General features: G+C 40.8%; 1 protein-coding gene across 10 annotated transcripts in view; it reads left to right on the top strand.

Annotated features, from left to right (window-relative positions):
* plch2a (phospholipase C, eta 2a) overlaps window positions 1-16,361 on the top strand; it is a 122,728-nt gene that overhangs the window by 96,060 nt on the left and 10,307 nt on the right. For 7 of the 10 annotated variants that reach the window (XM_044037429.1, XM_044037428.1, XM_044037427.1 and 4 more), the window contains 14 exons: window positions 363-566; window positions 2,746-2,866; window positions 5,425-5,596; window positions 7,898-8,005; window positions 8,297-8,302; window positions 10,649-10,804; window positions 10,999-11,097; window positions 12,193-12,293; window positions 12,448-12,536; window positions 13,795-13,986; window positions 14,236-14,343; window positions 14,883-15,007; window positions 15,231-15,315; window positions 16,175-16,321. In XM_044037429.1, the coding sequence (XP_043893364.1) occupies window positions 363-566; window positions 2,746-2,866; window positions 5,425-5,596; window positions 7,898-8,005; window positions 8,297-8,302; window positions 10,649-10,804; window positions 10,999-11,097; window positions 12,193-12,293; window positions 12,448-12,536; window positions 13,795-13,986; window positions 14,236-14,343; window positions 14,883-15,007; window positions 15,231-15,315; window positions 16,175-16,321 (1,713 nt within the window). The remainder of the gene's footprint in view (window positions 1-362; window positions 567-2,745; window positions 2,867-5,424; window positions 5,597-7,897; window positions 8,006-8,296; window positions 8,303-10,648; window positions 10,805-10,998; window positions 11,098-12,192; window positions 12,294-12,447; window positions 12,537-13,794; window positions 13,987-14,235; window positions 14,344-14,882; window positions 15,008-15,230; window positions 15,316-16,174; window positions 16,322-16,361) is intronic. The other 3 variants (XM_044037425.1, XM_044037433.1, XM_044037424.1) reach the window with 3 other exon arrangements.

The raw sequence follows: 16,361 nt of genomic DNA, 5'->3' as shown, positions 1-16,361 counted from the left end.
CTGTATGTCATCTTGAGAGGAGTGCACTGTCCCTCAATCTTTGACGTCAATAAAGCATCTCTTGTTTAGTCTCATAATCTTTCACAGATAAACAGTTAAAACCCAGCTGAACACATGATTCCACGTTTCAGGCATTGCCTGTGCAGAGAAAACGTTGGGACTGTAAATACTAGATTTGGAAATGCTGTGCGTTTTCTGTAATTGATCGTTGCACAGGTTAATAATCAATAGTAGGGTGAATAATTAAAGACATGAGACTTCCTAATTCCTGGTGGACAATATGTGCCACTGTAACCCACACTGGACCAAGATGCACTTATTTATTCAGGATAAAATATTAAAACTTTAAATCTTTCTTTCAGGTTTCACAAATTACATGCGCAGCCCAGCGGGCGACATCTTCAACCCGGAACACTACAGCGTGAACCACGACATGAACCAGCCGCTGTGCAACTACTTCATCGCTTCTTCACACAACACGTATCTGATGGGCGACCAGCTGATGTCACAGTCCAGGGTGGACATGTACGCCTGGGTGCTGCAGGCCGGCTGTCGCTGTGTGGAAGGTCAGTACAGACGCTGGTGTACACATGCTGTAAACATGCTGAACGTACACTTTTACAGCAGGACTAACAAGTAATGTTGTGTTATTTGTTGTCTTACATATGCATGAAGCTCCCACTGCATAAGGGCTTTATCTGCCTGATGAAATAATATCTATAATTCAGTAGTTTTAGTAATTTAGTAGCAATTAAACAAAACATCAGTTTCTAATGTTTGTTCATTGTGCAAATACACGATTGCTTTAAATGTTTAACCTCAGATGTGTGAAGTTTATCTTCATAGTTTTTTTCTCTCCTTCATGTTTTAAAACCACAATTAACTGGTTTATTTTATTTGACCATCTGGCGTTACCTTGTCCACACTTTCTATGCTTCTTTGCTGCCACACAGGTTTTATCTAATGGCAAACAAGAATAATGTGGAACAAAACGACGGTCAGAAATGTTTGATTAGTCAGTGTATTATGTGTAAATGTGTCATACTTTTGTGTACATTACTTTTGAACCTTTTGCGTAAAATATGTTGCAGAAAGACTGGAAACTGAGTTAGTTTCACTGAGCGCTTTCAAATCCAAACTGAGAATTCTTGAGGCTGACTCCGCAATATGCACTTGTTTTTTATAATGTGTTTGTAATAAATTTGCTGTCCAGTGTGTTTTGTATTTGCTGCTGCCTCTCTTGGCCAGAAAAAGAGGTTCTTAATCTCAATGGGATTTTACTGGTTAAATAAAGGTTAATATAATATATAAATAAATAAAAAATACATTACCACAAAGAACGTGTCGTTGCCTATGAAGACATCGGAGGGATTTAATCTGATGACCAGATTATTGTGACCTACAGTGTAGTGTATGTGCTGCCACATTATTTCAGAACAGGGAAGACTTTGTGTAGTTGTGCTGTTCATTACAAACAAATATTGGACACATGCCACCCGATCAGAATTGATAGTATCCGTGGCCATGGTATGTGGCATGTTGCAGTGGCTTTTACTTGTCAGCTTGAGTTATCATGTGTATGTTGTTGTTTTTTTCCCTCCATGACACCTCCCGGGCTCTCAGGAGACAGAAGAATTGAACTGCATGGCGCCATATTTTTCTGAAAAGTTGTCACCCAGGCTGTGTGCCCCCCGACATACTGTGTTCCTGTAGAGATGCTTGTGTGTCTTTGCTCATGAATTCTTCATTCATCAGGGTTGAACTTGGCTATAGTATGTGTCCTTATTGTATAATCTTCAACTTTTATGATTAACGATCACATAAGGAAATAGTGTTCCAACCTCTTGTAACAGAAGAAGAAGAAATAAGAAGGCATTATCTTGCGTACAAAGGTCAACACCCACTTCACTGCTAACTCGCCTGAGGACTTGGGGCAGAAGAAGTTCACGTGGACCGAGGTCCGTGCAAATGTCTCGTCAGGCTCCAAAGAAGGTCATCAGCACTCGGCTCAAAGTTTATCCAACCTTGCTGCACGAATTAACATAATAATGACTTTTTATCAAAGCTGAAATTATAATTTGAGTCCCTGAAATGGACAGACAACAGTGACAGAGCCACAAAATGTGCTCACACAGTCCTGTGCTCTGAACTGGGTGTCGGCACAGTCTTCAGTCCATGTGTTTGTACAGTCCATGTGTTTGTACAGTCAGTCATTTATTTTAATTTTTTTACAGTGCCTGAATGTCTACACAGACCTGCGATGGCTGGCATTCTATATTTGTTTTCTGCCCAACAGATTCATACATTGACTACAACCCATTTTATAGTTTCTTTAATACTGTGAGCCACAGACTCTGTAGGAAAGAAATTATTAACTGTCTACTTTAGTTCCCGTCAATTCTCACTCACTTTATTGAGCTTCTGCAGGTTACAGTGTCAAGTATTCACCGTCACACTTGTCTCTTAAAGCTGCAGTGAAACCCTGATTAATGTTGTGATTAATTAATGTTTTTCTAGCATTTCTTGCCAGTAGCTGTGAAAAAGGTCAATTTCAGCACTCAAGACTTGCTTGAGCGTTGCATACACATGTATGTGTATGAGTTCAACTCATTGACAGTTTGCTATAAGACCAACTTTCAGTCACATCATTCCAATCCATATGCCAATGATCACAGACATAGAAACAGCACTGTTTTGAATGGCGTGTCCTAATTGCACCTTTTCTTTTTCCCCTCTTGTCCACAGTGGACTGCTGGGACGGTCAGGACAACGAGCCCATCGTCCATCACGGCTACACCCTCACGTCCAAGATTCTCTTCAAAGACGTTATTGAGACCATCAACAAATATGCCTTTGTCAAGAACGAGTATGTATACATGCACACACACACTTTCACATTTGTTTCTTTTATTCTGCAAATGTACGTTCTGTGTATATGCTGCAGTCCACACTGTAGAGCTGCATTACGCAGACTGTTGCATTGTAGAGGAAAAGGGATGCTAGGAATTCAACTCTCTGGTCAGTTATGTTTGCACATTTAATGTAATTTAACATATATTGTGAGTCTGATAATGAAAGCTTGATGTGCTTGATGATAAACTGAACATATTTGAGGTTATTCCAATCATTTAACCATAAACCACAATGTAGAATAAATGCACATGGAGAAAAAGAACAGATCTACACAGTGAGAGTGACACACTTTGGAGAGCGATGTTTTTGGTTATATCATTTACCTACAGTCTTTGAATATTTTAAATTTTCAGAATAGGCCTGAAAAGTGCCGTAGGAGCACGTCCTAGTCAAAATCAAAAGCTCTCTGTATGTGTGAACAGTCTTCAACACACCACTCAACAAGTTCTGGTAGCTGGGTTGAGATCGAGTAAGTGCGAAGGCCACATCATGTGAAACACAACACTTTTCCCCCAAAGTTGAAACATTCACTGAGGCTTTGGCCCTGCTGACCAGAACTCGTCATGATTTTTTGACTCATTTGTTTTTTTTAATCTATGGATAATACATTCCCTGTCAAACAGAATGTGGACAAATAAAAGAAACCTTGCACACAGACACCGTCCTCCTCCTCCTCCTCCTCACAACATCAGAGGGTGATAATCCAATCGACACACACACACACACAAACAGTCTAGAGGATGCAAAGGAAAATCTCTATTTTTAGATCCTGTCTCTTCACGTAAAAATGAAGGAGAAACACTCTCTTTGTGTGCATGTTCCCCCGCCTCAGTGTTTGATTTTGAAAGCAGACTCCTGGTCAGCGTGTTCCACAGATAGTTAGTTAAAAAGGGAGCAGGGGTGAAAGGCTGCATTCAACATCAAAGAGCAATCACGTTTTCCAGGATTTTTGAATAAAGACAGGCTGTGCTGAGCGGCTGTCGTGGACAAAATTTGGATGAAAGGCTTCCATCTGATGGTGACTGGGAGTCAACACACTTGCTGTGTTGTTGAATGGAGCTGGTTTTTACACACTGGACCACAGGTGCTGTGGAAAATGTTGAATAAAATGCTAAGTAGTCATGTTAATTAAATTTCCATCCGTGGATAAAAGAACATTTTCATGTCTGGAGACCTTTTACAAATGATAACTATAATCAGTGTCAGTCAGACAGAGCACTGATGGCTCATTCTTGCAGAGGACATTTTAAGGGCGTGCATTTGTACAAGTTGTTTGCTTAAATCGAATGTTTCCCCATTTATAATCTTCATAATTCTCTTGACTGTGGCAGTCCGCCATTTCATAATTTTGTCCTGCCACGGTTTCATAATGAACATTCTTTTTTACCCCTCTCTCCTTCAGTGCCTCTGTGAGGCACTAAAGAAATAGTCAAAGTCATTAGGAGAGAGCCACAGGGACCTTGAATGTTTGTTGATTTCATAGCAGTTTTGCTGAAAGTTAAGAACTTTGACTCTGAGCCTCAAAAATTAGCCTCATTGTGGCACAAGAGGAACATTAAGTGGATCCTCAGTGTACTGTGATTCATCCTGTGGGAAACATAAGTGTCTGCACATAGATTTTATGGCATTTCATTCCATAAATGTGTCCGTCAGATATTTCAATCTGCACCACACTCGTCAATGAGGGACCAATGGACCAATGTTGCAGAGTGCTGTTTAAATGGTTTGCAATAGATTTACAATAGATCATTTATTGGCGTGGAAATCCTTTGGTGGATTAACACTTTTTGGTGGATTAACACAATTTTCACACACACTTTTCTTGTTTACTCCCTGTAGATCAGCTAACTCTTCTAAAACTTGCCATTTCATTGTTTCCATGGTCCAGACAGCAAAAATGCATTGGTGTGTGTGTGTGTGTGTAGTGCTCGCCACTGGAACAGCCTGACACGAAAGCTGAGATAATTAAGTCTCTAAATACTTACTCCATTAATCTATCTGTTATGTTTCAATTAACTGATCAGTGGTTCGGTCCTTAATGTCAGAAAATGAGGAAAAACGACATCAGTGTCAAACAACGTCCTCAAACTGGTCTTGTTTTGTCTACAAACCAAAGAGATTGAATTCACTTTCAGAGATGAGTGAAGGAACTTCAACATGTTTGCATTTAAAAAGCTGAAATAAGAGAACTTAAGAGAAATAAGAGCAACCAAACAAATAAACAAATAACCACTCAGGCATCTAATCAATTATGAAAATGGACGGAAATGAAGTTCATTAATGTACAAATGCACAGTTAATGGTGTGAGTGCTTGTTTTTATTCCTGCAATATGCAGTTGGTGCCATTTCATTGTTGGACTGAACAGAAGAACTGAAGAAATAAACTGACAATGAATCATGAATTTGCTTCACTATAACCCACTGTGAAGAGATTTTCTGAGAGGTGAAACCGTCTCCTTGACCCTTCAGTCCTGTAATGCCATTCTGCTGTGTGTGTGATTATTTCTCAGCTACCCAGTCATCCTTTCCATCGAGAACCACTGCAGCGTCCCCCAGCAAAAGAAAATGGCCCTGTACCTGATTGAGATCCTGGGGGACAAACTGGACCTGTCCAACATCAAGGCAGATGAGTCTGGACGGCTGCCGTCGCCAGAAGCTCTCAAGTGCAAGATCCTTGTTAAGGTAATGTCAAGAGCGTGGGCGCAGTGTGAAGCATCGATAACGGTCTGACATGAGAGGAGTCGCTCCTCGGGCGATTATCTTGGCTCACCGTTTTATTAGCTGCCGTTTGCCTTCTCACAGAGCAGACTTCAAAGGCAGCAAATCGTCAGCAGGGTGAAGCCATTTGATTTGAGTGTTTGAATATGACAAGTTTTGAAGAAGAAAGGAGAGCCATGAGCTGACTGTTGGAATGGATAAGAACTTTGTGTGGTAACGGCAGACTGCCGGCTGGCTCATGATTTGGCCACGCTTTTGTGTTCATATCATAACACGATAGTCCAGCTGACCGCAGATTAACTGGACGTGTTGATTCTCTCTATGTCATCCTTGAATGATGAAGTACATTTACGGCAAGCTTTTTTTTTTAGATTTTGTGTCTATGCTAGGTTTTATCTCTCAAGCCATGGAACCTTTAACCTGGGACTTCTGATAGTGTGAACATTTAAGGATTTTAGCACATGTTCTCCCTGTGTGTACGCGTGGGTTTTCGCGGTTACCTCTCCAGGGTGTACCCTGCCTTTCACCCAACGTCACCATCCTAAAAATAAATATCTTTTACTCAAACCTGCATTATAACGTACAGTAGTTGAGATTTTGATGGTATTATTTGGTAATGTTTAATCACAATTGCGATTAGGGCTGGGTAATAATACGATAACAATATATCACGATAGACGTTTAGCTATCAATAGAAAAAAATGTTGTGATTAAGTCACTCACATTTGTTAAACGTTACAAAGTAGACTTAGCAGGTTTGGTTGCATAAACAAACTCAGTCCCATGGTCCTTCCCTCGTAACCAAGAGTGGCCGGAGCCTCTGGAGTGGCAGCCAAACAGCCAATCACTGAGTCAGACCAGACTTAAGCAAAGCAGCATCTAATAATAATATATCAAAAGTGTTGCAGTGCAGTTGGCTTTACACCTGACTTTAACCAACAACAGCAAGGAGCTTGTTGAGGAGCAGCAGCAGCAGCAGACGCCGCCGCCGCCGCCCTCTGTTAGCAGGGAGGGAGCAGTTTTCAGGTTAATGAGGCTGTATTGACACCAGATGCTCTGACTAAAGACGGGGCACTTTGCCAATACCTGCCTCACTGAGGGCCTCTCTGCCAGCTGTTACGCTGGCACTGCCATCAGCACACACTGTTCGTGGCGGCACCTCTGTGTGAGCAGAGCGCCGAACACTGAAATGCAACACTTTGGCCTCCAGCGCTCGCACTGTGAAGCCTCACTGTGGGTTCAGACTGCTCTCACCCACAAAGTGCTGCTGCAGGCTTCCACATCTTTGACACCATGATGGAGAGTGATTGCAAACCACAGGACGAGCTGCCTCACTTGTTAATGAAAATCTGTGGATCGGGCTGCGCGAGTGGAGCCATCTGTTACCCTGTGGACCTGTACATTCTTTACTGTTCTTCCTGAAATCCTTCTCCTCAGGGCATGTCAGTGAGTACATGGACATGGTTCACCCACAACTTTATCAACCACTCAATCCTCTGGAGGCCTTTGTCATATTTGTTCTTAGGCAGATCGTGAGATGATGTAACGACAAACAGTAAAAGGAAGAGGCTTATAGACACTTTGACATAAATGGCGTGACAATGTACAAAGTAGAGCACTGCATGTCTTTGTTGGAACCCAAACCTGAGTGCACTAACTGAACCTGACACAAAGTTAAAGCACTTCATTTTATTGCCTGAACTCATTTCGAGCCCGGTGCAGTTAAAACTACATTAGGCAGGAGGATGATTTAGAATTGATGAATTGTTGAGTTTCAGCCACAGGTTATTAAAATACACACATTTTGGGATCGCACCTCTCTGTCCTGAACTCCTCATCAGCTGAGCACTTGGAAATGCACTCGTTTCATACGCGACAGATGACCCGAGGCAATTCATCACTGCCTGTGTGTTTTGCTGCATTTATTGTCCCACTCTCTTTATTTTTTAAATGTTTCTCTGCAGTGTAGCCAGTTGGTTGCTGCTGGAAGGGACTTGTATGCAGAATAGGTGTAGACTAACAGCCAACAGCATGTCTACACAAGATAGTGTTGTGCCAGCCGTTGTTTCAGTCCCGATTTCAGATTTTTTAAAGGTTTCATCACCAAAGAAAGTGGAATTGTCGGCTTGTGTTTTTGTTTTTTTAAGTACCCATTGACTTAGTTACACACAGAGCTGGGAAGATGATCTCTGTCTGGTCACGACACTTAAATAACTTCTGTTTGTAATTATCAGATGAAGCTCGACTCGTTTTGCTCTCTTCCAGGGGAAGAAACTCCCTCCGAACATAGACGAGAATGCAGAGGAAGGAGACGTCTCAGATGAGGACAGTGCTGATGAGATGGAGGACGACTGCAAGCTGATGAATGGAGACGTATGTTAACTTTTCCTCCATTCGACCACATTTATTTCCTGTATTGGTCACGTGTGGTAATGTGCTCTTGTGTCCAGCTGAGGAAACTGTATTCCTGTACTTGATGGTTGTTGTTTAAACTGAGCAGTGTTGATGGAGGGCTCTCCTCTCCTGCCTTGTCTTTGTTCCTGTTTCCTGTGCTGTTTGCTCTTGTCTTTCTTTCTTTGTGGCTAGTTGTTCTCATCTCCTGCTCTTCTTCTGTCTCTTCTTCTTTTTCTTCTTCTCTTCAACTGTTGCTTGCTTCTTTCAAAGTGGAAGGTACTGTATGAAAAGCTCATCCTCCACCATCTCAGTGATCTCACTCAGTCATGTGCCATATTTACTCACCCTGCCTGTGTTTCTGCCTGGATTTATTTTTGTTTAATCGAAAACCAAACATGGACTGGTGTGCTGTAGCTCCTAATGCGATCTGAGTTATTTGATGCCTTAAGCTGGTGAGGTTTAGATGTCAGGGGCATTAACAGCCAGAAACAAAGGAAATTAAATACAATTTACAGTAATGACTAACACAGCTAGTGTGTAGCAGGTCGACACCAAAACTCTTGTAGTTCTTTAAATGATGTCACTGTCAGTTTTTTTATGAATACTACGTGACCACACCAACAAACATAACAACGTTATTTATTGTTACATCTACTGTTAGATGCATGATGTTGCATGAGGTTGTGTTGCCCCTTTTGTTCCTTAAATTATCAGCGATGGTATAGAATCCTGAAATCCCTCCACACATTGTTTGCAGGTGACCAAGCTGCACTCATTGTACCATCTGATGGACGATGCAGTAACTACTTAAGACTCTATGATGGTCTTCTAGGCTGCATATTTTGACATTTTTGACCAGTTTTTAAGGTTGGACAAAAACTGAAAGCCCTATTACCTCATACAACTTTGACAAATGATTTCCAAAAGAAGTAAAACAAAATGATTTATCGGTTCCCAATAAATATCCTTTTTTCAAACTTTGACAGGTTGTTTTCGAATTCTGTCCCTGACCCTGCAGATAATGAAGTGTTCCATTAAATACGGTCCCTCACAGAACCATTATTGTCAAAGTACAGAAGCCTCTGAAAGAAATGAAATTGTTATTTCAGAGTTTTTTTTAATTATAAATTATTTGAGAGAATTTTTATAATTAACAGTCTTATCAGAATATGAAGCGTGGGACATTTCTCAGGTGAAAGGGTTTTATATACTGTTTTAACAACTCTACCGGAGAGACAGTGGACAGTAGCCACTGCACCTTATACTTATAGTACTGATCGCAGCACATTTAATATTGTGCTGTTGTTTTCAGCTCTGACATCACTGCACTGTGATGCTGATGCTCCCTGTGGTCTGATTAGACACTAAGGAGGTTTTTTTTAGATGCACTCTGCCACCATGTGGCTGAATTGAGCATGTGCATAAAGGATGTCTCACTGTCATTCCCATCCATACTGTCACATCAGGAAATGCTTTCATTCATTCATTCATCCATCATCCACCCTGGGAGGCTCTGCTTCATGTTTCATCACGTATTGCTTCATCTTTGCAGATATGTAGATGTGGAATTATGCATGATATGTGTTTTCTTATTGTACAGTACAAACAGAATGTACTATTATGAATGTGTCCTTCTGTTTTTCCTTTTTCCTACACCAGTGCATTTCTCACTGTTCCTCTGAGTAACCTCAAAGTAAATGCGGGGAACATATATTATCGGAGATCCTTTTAGAACTGTTGATGCCATCTAATTATATGTCAAAAAACATAGTAATAGTATCATACAGGTATCATACATTACACCATATTAATACATCATTTACTATCATAGACGGTCATAATCCATGTGGAATTGGCACATTGAGTTGTGCATGAATATGCGTGTTCTGTTTGTTGAATGTCGCTCATGTTTGCTGAACGGTGATCTGAGTAGATCAGTTCCCAAATGGTGAACATGAGCGGTGTTTACTTTTGCAAGACTGAACAATGCTGACATATTACACACAGACTGGCAGACAGGTGTTGTGCCAGAAATGGGTTGACGGGAGCGTGTGCAGCCTCTTAAAGCTGTCATCAGTTTATGTGTAGCGGAAGCGTACAGCTGAGTTTATCTGGAACAAACTCTTTTGAATTTTATTTTGTCCTAACACAACTGCTCCTTCAAGCTGAGGCTCTAGTTCTGCTCCCTCTGTATCACAGATTTACTAAAGTCACTGTCAGTGTGACTGAGGTTTTTTACACTTTCAGGCATTCCTTTTTTGGAAATGCTTTTGAGCACTTATTTACTCAAATCACAGCATTTTTATGTCTCAGAATTCATCAGTTAAAGTGGTAATTATCTTTCTCTAGTAATTGTTTTGCTCAGCATTAAAGAGGTCAGACAATTTATTAATTCTACGTTTCCAAAGTGACATCTGAGATATCTACAGAAACAAAAGCTTTTAGACAGGAAAAGAGAAATATTCACAAAGCTGTAATCGGATGCTTCCTTCCGCCCTCATTTCAGATGCATTTTAAGATCATATTAAAATCAGAAGTGCCTACATTTACAGATAATGGTCAATAATGTAACTGTTGAAAGTTGCTCACCATCATTCTCTGTGTAACTTGTCCTTCCTTCAGACGTCTGCCAACAGAAAGCAGGTGGAGAACATGGCCAAGAAGAAGCTTGACAACCTGATGAAGGAGTCTAAGATCCGAGACAGAGAGGACCCAGACAACTTCACCATCACAGCACTGCCTCCGTCCGGGAAGCCCACGGCCAAAACTCGCTCCAAGGTAAAAGCAAGTGCAGTAATAAGGAGTGCTAAGAACAATAATTGAATCTGACCTAAATGGTTTAATGGAACTGAGCCACATTTGTATAAAGCTGCAGTAGAGTAGTCAGAATCATTCCAATTGTCTCTTTTTGATGTCATGCACAAGGATTATCTTACTGTTCAGGAAAACGTAAGCTTCTTCTCTGCTGTCAGGGTAAAATTGAGGATGGCACGGACACAGCGGATGAAGCTAATCCCAGCAGCAACAAGCATACAGCACGCTCCTTCATCGGGACCTTCTCAAAACGCAAGGTCAGCCTCTTCATTCCTCTCCACTTTCTCGCTCTTCTTACAGTCAGTTTTCTGAATTTTCTTTTTGGTGCAAATGTTTAACTGGTTTACAATGTTGACTTAGCCCTAAAGAAATGTGGTCTAGAACCTTTTATATAAGTTGACAGGTAAAATAAAGTAATTGAAACAGATGTCTGTTATATAATACAATGCAACACAATGATACACAAACAATTTTATATGCACAGCAATTAGTTGGTGAATTTGCACGTTATCTCAGCACTTTGCACCTTAACAGTATTTGTAATCATTTTATTTGCACATCTGTCTTGTTTTTACAGATTTACCTATTGTGAGTGTGATGTATTATGACATTCAGCTGGTGTTATTTAACATTTTAAAATGTGCTTGTGTTATTTCCCTGGCTGGGTCATCATTTGAATACAAGTGAGCCCACATTTGCATGCATTGTATTGTCTTTTTCTTTTTTTTTATCGTGTTGTATCATGTACTTGATCATGTACGTGATTTTTTTATGTCCACTGCCTGGCTGCAATCGAATTGCCCCTAGTGGAATAGTTAAGTTTGATGTTGGTGATGTTGACCTGTAAAAACATGAAGCTATTGATCGGTATTTACAACAGCCAATAACACTGAATGTGCATCCAGTCTCACCTTCTCTTTGTATGTTATTGATTATTTGACGGTACATAAACAAAGTATTGCTCTTTCGTATTAAAATGTATCCCGTATGTGCCACGTCTATAGGTCATTCCTCTCTCTCGACCTCTCTGGATGTTCATGCACAACGTCACCCATAAATGCACACAACCTTTCACAGTTTGTGCCACAAATGCAACCTTTTCTTTACTCAAATAGTGCACTCGGGAATGTGGCACAAATAATACGCCCTACAAGTGTTTTGAGTTCCTCTGTGAAGGTTCCCTCTAATAGTATCACAGGCAAATGTTGTCAGTTAATGCAGGGACTTTAAAAAAGAGAGATGGTCACTTTTTAAAAACCAGACACTATTTGAAAGGTGGTGTCTATGTTGAAATTGTGAACCATTTACACATGAAAAAGACACTTATTTAAAATGTCTCTTTTGCGCTGCAGAAAAAGACGACCAAGCTGAAGAAGACATCAAGCTTTGAAGACACGGACACAGACCCAGAGAGCTCAAGTAGCGCCTCCCGTGCCCCTTTACACCACAGCAAGTATGTTACACACCATGTGTAAAAACCATGTTTAACTACAAATTTAAACTTATTTAATGTTGTGGGTTATTTTTTTGTGAATATAAGCACTGTGTGTGTTTGTCTGTGTGCAATGCTGTGATCTTTGGATCTTTGTCCTTTGTTCCCCTCACAGAAAGAAGAAGACCATGAAGTTGTCCAGAGCTCTATCTGATCTGGTCAAATACACGCGGTCTGTGGGTCTTTATGACATCGAGGCTCAAGGTAAGCAGCTCCCTTCTCTGTTTCACTCAGTAAAACCACAACTGAACCTGGCAGTGAAATACCTGGGCTTACTGGTTACTTTGCAGTGAGAGTGATTCTATAATGAAGGTGTCGACTGTCCTTTTAATAATGCAGGCGAAATGTGAGCACTTAACATCTCTTAAGACCCTGTTTAGACTGGGTATTAACATGCATCAAGTCCAGTGTCAGGAGTAGTGAGTGTACTCAAATGCATCTTCAGATGAGATCTCTCTGTATATTAGCATACAGTGCAGAGGAAGCAGAATCTGACCACTTGGGTTAGGGATCAGAATTGATGTTAATGTCTGAACTAGGGTTGCACGATACCCACGGTACCCCGCGGTGCCAAATCATAACGGTTCCTACTATACTAGAAATTCTAGTAATACTATACTACCGGTGCCAGTTTTTGCTACATTGCGGCCGCCTCTACTCTCCTCCCGGCTTTTCACTGCATGCTACTCCCTTGTAAACAAACCCACATTGTAACTACTGTTACCGAACGACACAGCTGCTGAATGATTGTCTGTTTCCCTGTTACTGGTGACGTTCGGGGATATAATAGGCTGTTTCCGCACTCTTGTTATTATGTTGGAAAAGAAGCATTATTGCCAAATAGATTTTTTTAAAAGACAGTTGATTTGTTATCTTAAGTTGATTATTTATATTAGTTAAACATAAATTAATGTGCAAAGGAAACTGAATGATTTTATGTATATATATATGTATATATATATATGTGTGTGTGTGTGTATGTATATATGTATATTTATATATGTGTATATATGTATATATGTATATATATATATACTGTATGTGTGTGTGTATATATATATGTATATATATATATGTATATATGTTATATGTTTATCATGCACCAAACAACATAAGTAATTGAAGTATTTATAACGTGTACAAATACATTGCAGTTCATCAAAATAATAATAATAATGATAATCAAAAAAGTATTGCGATACTACCTGAAACCATGATACTTTGTCTGGTATAGTATCGTGGTTACTCATTTTGGTATCGTGACAACTCTAGTCTGAACAGGGCCTAAAGTATCTGTCAAATTTCATAAAACATAGTATCTACACATAATACAAATGGTGTACACATAATGTTGTTCCACGGCTTTTTATAAATCCCCGTCTGTGGGTTCTGATGTGACTTTTAAAGTTAATGGAAATGTTGGAGCTTGGTGAGTGAAACAAAGGTGCCTTTGTGTTTGTGGGCCTGGCAGCAAACTGCAGCTGGCAGGTGTCGTCGCTCAGTGAGACCAAAGCTCACCAATTGATGCAGCAAAAAGCTATATCCTTCATCCAGTTCAACCAGCGGCAGCTCTCCCGCATCTACCCTTCCTCCTACCGTGTGGACTCCTCCAACTTCAACCCACAGCCCTTCTGGAACGCTGGCTGCCAACTCGGTATGAGCTCAACCCTTTCACACCATGTATTCAGAGTGGTCCTTGAAGGACAGTCATGAGGTTCGCTGAATCCACCCGGTTACAATTAATTCATGCTGTTTTTCAAGATGTTGGTGAACTGTCATTTTCTGTGGAGCGGCTGCGGTGTTGCTGAGTCTTTTCTCTTCCCACAGCGACCTGTTTGTCTGCACATTAAAGTAAAACATTCAGCCTGCTTACAATGAATACGTGAACCCGCTTTGCTTTCAGTTGCACTCAACTACCAGTCAGAGGGCCGCGTCCTGCAGCTCAACAGAGCCAAGTTCTACAGCAACGGCAACTGTGGCTACATCCTGAAGCCGACCTGCATGTGTGAAGGTCAGCACAACAGATCGACTCGTTTGACCAGAAAGTAGTATTTTCATTGTGTGATTTCTATTCTTTTTGCCAGGCTGGACATTCAGTTTGGTTAGTGGTCCTACTTATTCTGGTTATATGTGAGCAGAGAGGGCAGTTATGTGCTAATGTCCGGATTTATCATTAAGTCTGGAAACATACAATATACTGTGGGCATCAGCTTGTGTATAATATGTAGTTTTTTAAGGAGGTAACCGCCAAATTCTGTGTCCCGAGCTGTTCCAAGTGTGTAATTGTTTGGTCACAGCTGTAAATGCACAGTAATACTTACTTTTCCTCAGAGCAGATGGTGTGTTTGGACAAAACAAAACCCCTGCATAGTAATATTGCATTGTGATTAAGTTTTAACACAAATGTTTTAATTGAAACCTATGTGATGAAGAGCTGTCTAAATGTCTTTTAAACGGGTTTATGCTTTAAATGTTGTTGTTTATTATAACAACATTAATTTGGGTAACACTAAAAATAGCTTCTTTTATTTATTTTTTTATTTACGGCAGGTGCTTTTAACCCAAACCTGGAGGACCCGATGCCAAGTCAGATGAAGAAACAGCTGGTGTTGAAGATCATCAGTGGACAACAACTGCCTAAACCCAAAGACTCGATGTTAGGAGACAGGGGAGAGGTAAAACCACACCACCACTGCAGATTAGTTCAATTAAAATGTATCCATGTTTATTGTGATGTTTCCTGTTTTTCTTCAGTGACATAAAGCATAACGTACCATGTTGGGATTTGCAGAACACCCTGCATTAGTACAGATAATCCCAAAAGCTTGCCCGCCAAAACCAGGAAGTCATGACATGTTGAACTTGATCAGATTCCTGAATGCTGTGTCCGTCTGTCAGATCATTGATCCCTTCGTAGAGGTGGAGATCATTGGCATCCCAGTGGACTGCTGCAAGGAGCAGACCAGAGTCGTGGATGATAATGGTGAGTCAACAAAAAAGTTAAATGGTTCCGTTTCGTCCGTCTGTTTTAGTTTTGTTTTTTTTTGTCTTACAAACTGCTGTGGTCTACGAACTATCCATTCACGATGTCCACTGTTTGCTTGAGGCGACCTGCGGTTTTGTCAGAAACACTTTTGACAAGCATTTAGTGTTGGTGTATATGCTAATTGAAGCCATGCATTGTTTGACTGTGACATTTGTGTGTCTCAGCTGTCTGTGTCTGAGTTGTCTGTGTGGTTTCTGATGTATAATTGATGAGCTCATCTTAAGTGTGCACAGCCAGCATCTCTGTGTTCACACACACACACACACATAGGTTTGTGCAGCTATCCTTTTTAGGACTCTGCATTCACTTTCATTCATTTCGGCAACCTAAATGTATTATCCCTTACTTTAACCATTACCAGATAATGTCTAATCCCAATCTTCACCTAACCCACAATTCTAATCAAATCAAACTTCACCAGTTCCTCAGAGATGAGATTCTGCCTCATTAGGACCAGGTTCTGGTCTCAATGAGGACTACTGTTCCTGACAAAGTCAGTGTTTATGCCAGAGAAGGTTCTACAGGGGTTATAAATACAAGGACTCACACACGCACTCTGAATAATTGATGAATGCTGAGTTGGCCTCCTAACGTTTGTCCTTCCCTTTCTCTCTGTCCTGCTCTTCTATTACACTCTCTTATTTCTTATTATTTGCACACACTCACCACACTTTTTTTCTTGTCTTTTCCCGTTCTCCACTCCGCCCTACGGATTCTCTACACTTAACCTCCTTCCTCTGCGTCCTCTTCATCCACCCCTCTTTTTGACATCTTTCTGGGGTGGTTTTTCCTGAAGGGTTCAACCCAATGTGGGAGGAGACTCTGGTGTTTATGGTCCACATGCCGGAGCTGGCTCTAGTGCGTTTCCTGGTGTGGGACCATGACCCCATCGGCCAGGACTTTATTGGCCAGCGCAGCATTGCCTTCAATAGCATGATGCCAGGTAAGACATGATGAAACACCTGGTTTTAGATAGACTGTGT

This window comes from Solea senegalensis, linkage group LG11, assembly GCF_019176455.1.
Source record: "Solea senegalensis isolate Sse05_10M linkage group LG11, IFAPA_SoseM_1, whole genome shotgun sequence".
NCBI lineage: Eukaryota > Metazoa > Chordata > Actinopteri > Pleuronectiformes > Soleidae > Solea > Solea senegalensis.
Note: the sequence above shows the minus strand (reverse complement) of the source record. Positions and strands in the feature narration are given on the sequence as shown.